The sequence below is a fragment of the Lepeophtheirus salmonis genome, chromosome 11, assembly GCF_016086655.4.
Source record: "Lepeophtheirus salmonis chromosome 11, UVic_Lsal_1.4, whole genome shotgun sequence".
Classification (NCBI taxonomy): domain Eukaryota; kingdom Metazoa; phylum Arthropoda; class Copepoda; order Siphonostomatoida; family Caligidae; genus Lepeophtheirus; species Lepeophtheirus salmonis.
In genome coordinates this window covers 6,996,884-7,008,143 of record NC_052141.2, presented here as the reverse complement: position 1 = coordinate 7,008,143, position 11,260 = coordinate 6,996,884, and the positions used below count along the sequence as shown (strand labels likewise).

At 33.4% G+C, this 11,260-nt stretch overlaps 1 protein-coding gene across 1 annotated transcript; it reads left to right on the top strand.

The window, feature by feature from the left end:
- Positions 1-1,563: 1,563 nt before the first annotated feature.
- LOC121126070 (uncharacterized) lies at positions 1,564-2,883 on the top strand. The gene is made up of 2 exons (XM_040721355.1): positions 1,564-2,313; positions 2,378-2,883. The coding sequence occupies exons 1-2, from the start codon at positions 1,633-1,635 to the stop codon at positions 2,483-2,485; spliced, it is 789 nt and encodes a 262-aa protein (XP_040577289.1). The 5' UTR covers positions 1,564-1,632; the 3' UTR covers positions 2,486-2,883.
- The last annotated feature ends 8,377 nt before the right edge of the window (positions 2,884-11,260 follow it).

Here is an 11,260-nt window from a genome sequence, read left to right as displayed (position 1 = left end):
ATAAATTACAGTGAATAAAAAAATCAGTGATATATGTACAATTTAGAATCATTTCGAAACTGTCAATTTTATTTTTGTGGTAAATAAAGTCAAAAATGCTACTCACAAACAAATTATATTACAGGCAGATTTATAAACGAATCAAAATTTTAATGTCAGTTTCTGTGCACTGTACATTGAACAAAGCAAGTCAATCCTCGGTATAATTTTGGACACGGCAACACGAACATCATCCTCCACATGAAGCCACGATCTGTATTTATTTTTGATATAAGTTAATACGGAAAAAGTCTTATCGCATAAATAAGTTAAGTCAAATGGTATAAGTAAATCTAAAGTTACTTTAGAACTCATTCAATCCAGAATTCGTCAAGTATTGAAGAATCAAAATCTGTTTTTATTATTAAGTCACATGAAAGTTTGAAAAGCCCATTTTCCAGGTCAGAAGACAGAAAATTAGCTATGGCAGTAAAAGGGATGTATCCAATTATGTTTTTGTGGACCACTACCTTCTGGTAAATTCTTTTTCAAATCAAATTCTTTTTCAAATAATAGAGTTATAAAATATGTACATTTATCATTATTTAATTTTTGATACCACTCAAAGTAATGTGGATTTATCCATTCAAGAAGTTGTATTAATTTGTCACAATATGGCGCCACTCTCTTTCGCCTTATTTACAAACTAGAATAAGGAAACAACGCTCAAAATCTATTGTTTAATAGTAATTCCTTAAGTATCAGCTGATTTTGTAGCTTTTTTTGGTTTATTTTTGAATGAAAAGTTACAAGATACAATGAAGGAAACGAATTATTTATCAATTTCATTAAAGTATTTCAATCTGATTTAAATAATAAACCATGTCTAACAAGATCCTGATATTTCGTAGGATCCTCTAATTCCAAAAAATATTTTTGCCAATCGGACTTGAAACACATTTTCCCAGAAAAAGAGATACCGTAGTAAGAGTCCAGTCTTCGGACTGGTCGTATCTTTCTTTGGGACTGGTCTTACTTGAAACACATTTTCCCAGAAAAAGAGATACCGTAGTAAGAGTCCGGTCTTAGGACTGGTCCTATCTGTCTTTGGGACTGGTTTTTAAGACTGTCAGTACTAAAACTAATTAAAAAAGGAAGAAATAAAGTTGATTTAAGTCATCAAGGACCAATACTGAATTGGAAGGGACTTAAGTCTTCAGTCCTACATAAGGATTGACAAAAAACTATTGATAAGGTTAATGTATAATTATTCACAACATATTATATTATTTAAATCTACGGAATCTAAGTCTTAATTATAAATCACTCAACCCCTTTTAGTGTTTAACTCATCCTACGATCCTCTTCATTCAAGACGTTATAGAAAAGATTATTTTTAGTATGTACTTTATACAACAAAACAGATAATATTTTGTGTATGTAGATTATAGTATGTAATTCGTTACATAATTTGAGTGCCATAATTTTAATTTATTATCACTCGAGAGCAACAGTACTTACCTCTCCACGCGTTTCCAAGATCCGTTTCGGTAAATAAAAAAATGCGCGCGTTGTCGTTGATTAAGAAAGAAAGAAAAAAGTATATATAACCCATGTAGAATGTAATGGAATCGGAATTCAACTTTTAAGAACATGTTGGTGAAGTGTCTAGTATTTTTTGTACTCCCAGGAGTAATCCTAGTTGAAGGTGGACATACCTTCCACGGATTTTCAGTTGGTCCAACCAAGGTGATTCCCAAGCGTCAAGCTCCTTATGATCATCCTGATCCCCATCCTGTACCTCATCCAGACCCTCATCCTCATGGACCACCAGAGCATATCATCCCCGAAGGACCCTACTGCAAAACAGAATATGTTGAAATCCAACAAACTGTTTGTGAGTTGACTCCTGAGAAGGTGTGCTCTCAACACTATAAGAAGAAGTACGCCACGGAGTATGTAGAGGAATGTGTGGAGACCTACAGAAAGGACTGCCACCCTACAACTCGTCCCGTGAAGGATATTAAATGTGATACTACCTATGAGGAGGTTTGCACAAAGGAAACTGAAAAGAGCTACGAAACCATTTATAAAGAGGAATGTCACGACATCATTGATAAGGTTTGTGCTCCCTATGGATATCCTCCATATCGTCACTGCAGACCCGTCAAGAAGCCTCACTGCAAAAAAGTTCCCGTTAACAGCCCAAAATATGTTGTTGTACCCAAGTGCACCAAAGTTCCCCGTACTCACTGCCATGATATTACTCGTGATGTACCAGATACTGCCTGCGAAGAAGTACCCGATCACAAGTGCACCAAGGTTCCTAAACAAGTAAGTACTCATTTATTAGTCTCAAAAGTGGCGATTCATCATATCCTTTTTTCCCTACTCTTAGGTCGTGCATGACATTCCCGTCGAGAAATGTGAAACCATTCCTCGTGAGCACTGCCACAAGACCCCCAAGAAGGTCCCCAAAGAGGTTTGTAAGCAGTACAAACACTAAGCAAAATACAAGAACAGAGTGAAATACCTGGATCTCAATCAAACAATTTAAGCGAAAAAATCAATTTACGTAAAATAACAGCCAAAAAAGTACTTATTTAAAAAAATATATATCGAAGAATGATGGTCCAACTGCTAGAAAAATTGATGAAAACTACTCCTTGGAAATTTGAATGAATTTCATTCAAAAACACAAAAGAGATGATTCATTCTGCATTTCATTATTCTAACAACTAATTGGCTCTAAATTAATGTGTTGACAAATATTATTATTATTATTTCAAATAAGTGTAAGAAAAAACAAAAAATCATCTTACTAAGGGCTCAAATTGTATTAAATGTGGCATTATCCATTGTTGTTTCTATATCAAAGTTTGAAATAAAGATTGTTTGTCTAAATATTTTTCTAGATACTTATATTTACCGTCATATTATTCAGAAGGATCAATTAAAATACATTAATTCGGGGTTGTGGGATTGGGAAAATATGTTCCAGGATTTGAAATCCTGCTAGTCCAACTCAAGCCATTCGTTTTAAGTTTTCAATCCTTCAATACTTTATATAATTACAAAACTAACCATTTATATTAATAACTAGTGGTGGAAACATTAACTTCAGACTCTATTCCAAATTATGAAGATTTGCAACTCGGCTTGATCACACAATCCAAGACTTGAACTCACAAGTCAGACAATTTTTTTAAAGAATATTAAGGACTTTAATATTTATTTGACTCCGTGAGAACTTGAACTGGACCCAGTAAAATGTTCGAAGACTTGAAGATTTAAGCAAAGATTTGAGACTCGACATGGACTTGCAGAACAAGGACTTTTTACATTTCATAGATGTATTTAAACTACTTATTTACAAGTTATATAACTGTAGGCATTTGAATTTTTTTCCCTTCATTTAATCAGATTCTTTATTCAATTTTAAAATATGGGTATTTACTGTCTTAATAAGTAATAATTGTTATAAATAGTTTATAACACTATGTAACCAAATTCAAATTTCGGAATAACAGTCAGCTATAACTCACATTTATTATTTCATATTCACGCCATAGAAAACGAAAATGATCATTAAAATTTTTTATTGCCAAAGATTTTCCCTTTAACAGGGCGTTACCTCGCTAACATAAAAATACCCTATGTATTTTTATGTTAGCTGTCGATTTCCTCTTCTCCCTTGATACGTCATGGCTATTTCATAATGGATTCTTTTTGATATATACACAAAGTTACAAGAATTTATATACTGATTCTCCGTTTCCAAAAGAATAGGAATACTTGTTGATTTATAGGAAGAAATATTGTCTATTTCTTCATATAAATAGTACAAGAACTAATCATAATGACTCTTTTAGTAAAATATTACTGAGCAATATTATAAAACAGTGTGGAATAAAATACTACATAGATTTTAATAGATGTTAATTTAATGTCATTTTAAAAATGGTGAAAAGATAATAGGACGTTGATTGTCTGGGAGTATATGAGAGATAAAGGGCAGTTGGTATGATTGACTTATTTGGCTAACTACCATATGATTTCGGGCCTTTTTACTGTTCTTTTTGAAGGAAAGATTACGGCATACAATAAATGTAACGACGTGTTAATGTTTGTTTTTAAATAGCATTTTTAGAGGATCATTTCGCTTCAGAGCCATATTTCGAAGTAAAATATCTATATATGGATAAAAATTACAGGACAAATAAATTGATCAAATTCATTATAGCATTAGAGAGATAAAATATTAATTAAGTTTGTTCCTTTATCGGTCTCGGTTCCTTGCTTTTTTTCTTTATAAAATATATAAAGAAATACAATATATAAAATAAAAAATTGATTATCTCTAATTAACAGTACAATTTTCTGAGTTTTTTTTGTGCAATTGTAGGGGTTTCCTATGATTTTTGTACGTTGGCAGGATAATACAATTTTATCTTATTTCAAAATAACTTGTGACTTCTTATAGATCTGTAAACGTGGTTTTAGGCACCAGACGGTGTAAATAAATGAGGGAAGGGGTGGGGTAGATTATGGATCCAGGTCCGCCACTAAGCTTGTCGGAGCCTGATAAAATTAATATTTCTTAAGCAAGCCTTTCCCAAACTGTACTATGCCAGGGCCTCCCAACACTTAGACATTTTTAGCTGAGGCCCCCTTTATACCGAACATGTGTATAATGTATGTGTAAACTGAAAGCAATCTTCTATTTCCATCCTCCTGTGCCACCCAAGCCTCCCATCACGGCCCACTTTAAAATCATTGTGGCACTTTGCACTACTTTTATCTAATACAATTTCCTTGGGCCAAATTTTCTAGCGAATCCCCTTGTTTTAAGTGCCTGTTACCAAACTGAGTTTATATAAATAAGACCCGAAACCGAGGTCAAAACCGATGGAATGAAAGAACCTAGACCTGAATCTGCTACAACCTTGGCTATCTTAAATACATTTTCTAGAAAGTAAGTCTAATCATACAAAAATCCAAAAATATGAAGGGTTTTATTTGGAAGGTAATATTATTTTTTTTTTCCATATTTTTTTGAATTGAATTATATTTTAGCTATAATTATAGAATAAACCAGTCACCATTACATTCTTTGTAGATTGCCTGCTCGTCCTGGAAGATCCCCTCTGTGAAAAAGACTTTAGTTGAGATACGATATTTCAATTACATTTGCTTTTGTCTGATGATTTGATTCCGAACACGTTTGATAAAGCCATGTACTCTTTTACCTTTCCTTGCATTCTCCATAAAAAAAAGCAGTTCACAACAAAAAAGGAAAAAAATTAAATTATCAAGAAAAAAGGAAAATCCTTAATTTGGGGGAAGGGGTACAGCCCCTCCAGCCCACACACTGAACGCCCCTTTATAATCTTTAACACAACTACTGTAAATTTTTCATACTATTATTTGGTTGGAATTTGTACAATTTATACAAGTCACTAGATGTACTGAATTGTAACTTATTCACGACATATCTTATGTTTTAACCGTCTTATTTTTGTCTAGCTAGAAGCTATACTTAAATCTTTGACAGTTTTACATTATTTTTAAATTTATCTTTATTTTATAATAAAATAAAAACTATTTGTAGAAAATGAATAGGCTTATAATTTATGGACTATTAAACAGTACATCTAAAAATGTTGTTTGTATTAGTATTATCTTTAATTAGTACTCCACGTTAGTCAGATTTAATAATGTCAAGAGCAGAGAAGTTGTATTCTACAGTTACTCGGCTTGGCACCAAACGCTAAATATAAACTGATGAAGATTGAAGCATTTGGGTGAAACATAGAAAGGGGGTCCATTGAAATCTGAACACTTACTAATTCAATAATTCGTGAAGGTTGAGTGATTGAAATTAATTCATCTTCCGGTATATTAAAAGATAAACAATTAGTTACCAAAATAAAACAAACCTAAGCTCTGTCAACAAGTCGAGAAAATGACATTTCGTGATCGACGAATTTCCAAAGTAAATGGGTGTCTCCAGGACCCCTGTCTACGCTGTCACCAAGTCCAAAATGTTGGAGAAGAAGAAAAGCTTTATCAAAAAGGCCAAACTGGACCCAGAAGAGTTAAGGAAAAAAGCTTAGGCCAATCCTTTCAAGTCCACGAAGGGCCATCCAGGAGATCTTGGGGGTTCACACCAGACTATCCAAAGGTCTATCAAAAAACTGGGTGGAAAGATCCAAGTGAGTGTAAAAATGCCACTTTTGACACCTGCAATGAAAGAAACTCATCTCCTCCGCTAAAAGACTCTTTTGAATAAGTCTTTTGATCTCTTTTTTGACACTTTTGGGCCTTCTACAGCCCTCATGCCAACCTCTCGACTTCGTTTTTTGGATGCATGTCGATTATCCAAACACCAAGGCCCTCAAAGCAACTTTCAGTCATCACTGGGACGGAATGACAAAGGACTATATCCACAGCGTGGTTAAGAATTTTTGCCCCCGCCTGGAAGTAATCATTATCCCTAAGGGTGGCTAAATGAATGATTATGATAGATCAGACACACATCTATTTGTGATACATATTTTGTTGAAATTCTATTGGTAATTAATAAGTTATATCAATAAAAATAAACTTTTTCTGTAATATGCTTTAAACCCCCCAAAAAAAAAATAAATAAATAATGAAACCTTGACCTTTACCTGTGGCCTCTACAAAAATTAAATGACGTTACATTGAAAAAATATATAAATTCCCTAAAAAGTTTTAACCAACATTGATCAGTAAATTTTACCGTAGTCCTCTTTAATAACAAACAAAAACATTTTGTGGAATCTTGAATCTTGATTTTGAATTACTTAATTACTTGTCTATTACTCTACACATATATGAAAATTGAACATGCTCCTAAGTTTCACCAACATTGATTTGTAACTTTTTCTGTAATCCAGCATAAGAAGAAAAAATGGTTTACTCAGACCTTTATATTGGACAGTGACCTCTCAAAATTAAATGTCCTTTACTTAACATGTATAACCCTCCTTCAAAGTTTCTTCAACATCGTTTAAGAAACGAAAAAAGGTTCTGTGAGACCTTGACAGTGACGGGTCTAAATTTAACAGATTCTTACTGTTAACATATAATCTTCCTACATAATTTCATTACGATCAATTTACAACTTTTTCCGTAAATCTTCTTAAAAACACAAAAATGTTATAATTGATCTTTGCTTGAGACCTTTCTAAATTTAATTGCCTCTTAATGTTAACATATTCAACCTTTCTACTGAATTTCACTATGCTCAATTTGTACCTTTTTCCGTAAGCCTTCTTAAAAACACAAACACGTTATAATTGACCTTGACCTTTTAGTCTCACCTCTCAAAATTTAATTGTCTCTTAATGTTAACATACAATACCACCTTCTTACTAAATTTGAGCAATATCTATCCTAACTTTTTCGTAATCTTGCTTAAAAACTGCTTTGTGATACCTTGACCTTTGACCATGACCTCTCAAAATTTAATGGCCTCCTCCTGTTTATAGATTCAACTTTTCTACCAAGTTTCGATACAATCAATTTGCAAAATTTTCCGTAATCCCGCTTATAAGTAGACAAACAAACAAACTGAGGCGAAAACATAAAGATAAACTTAGTTGGTAGAGGTTTCAAAATGAAAATCTCTGAAAATAAATTGATAAAGGAAAAAAAAATATATTGGAAATGAGTTTATTTGTGATTAAAATAAAAGGTATTGGAATATAAATCAAACCTATTTAGGAAACTTATTTATATCTTTTAATACTAAGAAGAACATATGTTACACATAAATTCGATAAAAAAATCGATTACACATTGTGTACATGCATGGACTTCTTTATTAAACATAAGTATTGTATTATGTATTTAAGGCATAAGGTACATACAGGGTGGAAAGATAAAATGGTCCCGATAAAGAAAACAACATAACATTTATGCGATGGAAACCCCTTCAGCCTGAATCAATGCCTTGATACGTGTCTGAAAAATGGATTATGCCTCTTCCACAAATACCTGGGTTAGCTCTGCGTATGGTGGGGATCAGGCTGGCTTTGGTGTTGTGAGAGGCAGGCCTTTAAACTCGCTGAAATTTCAGCTCGAGTACGAGTCTGACAAAAACTTCAAAACCGTATCCCAAGGCCGAATTAAACTTCATGACTGTGTTCTGAGTTTGGCTTGAACTTACCAATATTAAATAAAAAGGCTATAAGTAAATACTATTTTTGGTCGTTTCTTGGAGGAAAAGAGACGTTGGATGAATAAAGGAAAAAATTTATGTTAAAAGGAGGTTAGATGTACAATTATTTTCTTTGTTCAAGGAAAAAAACAACAATACAGTATTTGCTTGCTAGTTCTAATCGAAAGTTTACTTTCAGTGGTCTACATATTGGATTGTTTTAAGGGTAAAAAATGATTCTGAACGATAACTGTCCCGAATTACTATAAACCGAGATATTTTATAATTGAGATGACTGAAAGAAAAACTGAGATGATTTCTCCAATCGGTGTTCAAAGATACATTCATTTTTAGCTTGAATTCATTTGTACATAATGTTTGTTCCCCTGTGTAATTAATTTGAAAATATGAATTTTTGTCAGGGGGAATAAAAAATGAATTATTCACGGCACACTACCCAATCAACTCCCTTTTATTTTCCAAGATAGCAAGTTAAGCCAAACCTAGGTCTCTTAGACTTGTAGAAAGCACAGCCATCTGATTGCACAAGGGGATCGCCACACTATTCAGCACGTCCAGTTACATTTAATTTTTGACTGCCTGGACATTTTTTGATGAACTTCCTGGGCCTCTCCTTCTTGGGGGTATCATCGACCTTGGACTTCCTCTCCGCCAACTCCATAGGGTGCTCCAATGCGTTGAGTTGTACCCTCAAGTCTTGAACAGTCCGGATATCCAGGGTGCTGGTAAGGGTCCTGTTTTCATAAATTGGATATCGCCCGTTGAGCATTGTGTCACTTTCAGACATTATAAAAAGCTCTTATCAACTGGTAGATGGTCTGCTACAAAAAAAAAAAAGAACTGGTTTTCATAAACAGAAATGGAATTATGTCATCTTTTCCAGGGCAATGCCGGCTCCAATGCGATTCCAGTAAAAATTCCCCTGCCAATTAATAATCTTTAATATGTTAAATAAAAAAAAATTTGATATTAAATTTTTTGAAACAAAATTACAAATTTGATATTGAAAATATAAATCATATATATATTTAACAAAAAACAATTATTTTTTTCAAAAATTTCGGATATCCACAGCTATTAAGATAAAATTACCTCTTTTGGAAGAAAAATTCAAAAATTCACTGTAATTCACAAAAATTAAATCTGTAGGAAAAAAAATTCATTCAGTAAATTTTTGGGAATTTTTTTTCAAAAATCCTGTTCATCCAAAAAAATTGCATAAAATAATTTTTTAATTTATGTTATTTTGAGAAAATATTCAACGCGAAATTGCTGCAGTTTGAGCCAATTTATGTGGAAAAGTAGTCGAAAATTGGGTTCAACGATTGGACTTCGTAAAACGTGCGCGTGGTGGTCATTCAAAAGACATCGAATTTTATTAATAAATTAACTTGAATGGATTTTAACGGCAAATAAAGAAATCGTCGATATCTCAAACCGTTTTCGTTTTATTTAAAAAAAAAGTGTGAGCGCTGTTAATGAAAAACACTTTATTTACAAAAAAACATAATTTAAAAAAAAAAATTATATCAAATTTAGGATATTACATTTTCTACTAAGAATCAAAAATTCCTCTTATTGGGGGGTCCCATTTTTTTTCATCACTGAGAAGTAATAAGTAGTTAAGTACCAGTGATAAATCGGAATAACAAATTATAAATTATTTTCCCGAGGCCGATCCGGATTCCAGAAAAAATAATTCTAATTTTTTATACCTAATTCTTTGATTCGCCATTCCGATTAATCGTCTCATCACTAATTAATATCCTATTCTTGAATGTTTTGAATGTCTTTGGTGGAGAGATTACATAATAAGTATTTTAATTCATTTTGAACATACGTTGAGCATCTCTTAATTGGAATGAACCTCACCTATCTCATCAATTGGGAGAAACTGTTTTCAAGTCATTACATACTTACATCGATCTATGTACATATAATTATTTGAAGACACTCCCTCGGTCCTATCAACCATCGTGTGTTCAACTCATTTCATCATCATTCCAAATCTTTTTGTAACATAATGGATTGTTTTATTCTAATTAGTTTGTCATCACGGCGTTACAACTCAAACAATATTAAATACAATGTATTTTCTTGTCAGCTGTCAATGTTTCTGCCTCTTTCCTCCTAATCAGTGCCCTTGACCCTCTGTTAGTGAACTGGGATATTATACTTGGTGTTCCATCGTAATCTGAACACTTATTGAAATTCAATAATTAATGAAAGATTAAAAATAAACTCATATTCCAATATATTAAAGGATAAACAATTATTAACAAATAAAACAAAACTGAGCTCCCTAGCTTACGTACAAGTCGAGAAAATGACACTTGAACCTGATCGACGAATTTCTGTTGCGCACTCCAAGCAATTGGGGGTGCTCTGGAACACCTTCTGAACCGTTAGCAAGTCTGAAACGTTGGAAAGGATGGAAGATACTATCAAAAATACCGAACTGGACACGGCGGAATTAAAAGAAACAGCCCAGGCCAATCCCCTCAAGTCTATGAGAGCATATGTAGGAGGTATAGGGTCCAGAGAGCTATGCAAAAAGGGGCTGAAAAGAGCCTTGTGAGGGTGGAGAGGCCACTTTTGACGACACCAACAATGACTCTTCTCTTTCTTTGCAAAAGCCTTTTAAATGAGTATCTTCAGTTCTTTTGAATTTTCGAGGTGATGACCTGCAGTGTGCGTCATCCCCACAAGTCCATGAGAACATATGAAAGAGATCTAGGGTCCAGACTGTCCAGAGAGCTATTCAAAAAGGGACTCGAAAGAGCCTTGTGAGAGTGGAGAGGCCAAACCAACAATGACAAAAACTTCTGCAAAACTCTTTTGATGAGTAAGGTGAGTTCTTATGAATTTTTGAGGGATGGCCTGGAGTGTGAGTCATCCAAACACTGAGACCCTCAAAGCACTGGGACTCCATGACAAACGACTACATCGGCACCGTGTGCCAGCCCCTTCCTTACCACCTGGAAGCCATCATTGCCGCTAAGGGTGGCTACATTAATGATTAAGAGTGCTCATATACACATCTATTTATAGTATTAATTTCGTTGAAATTCT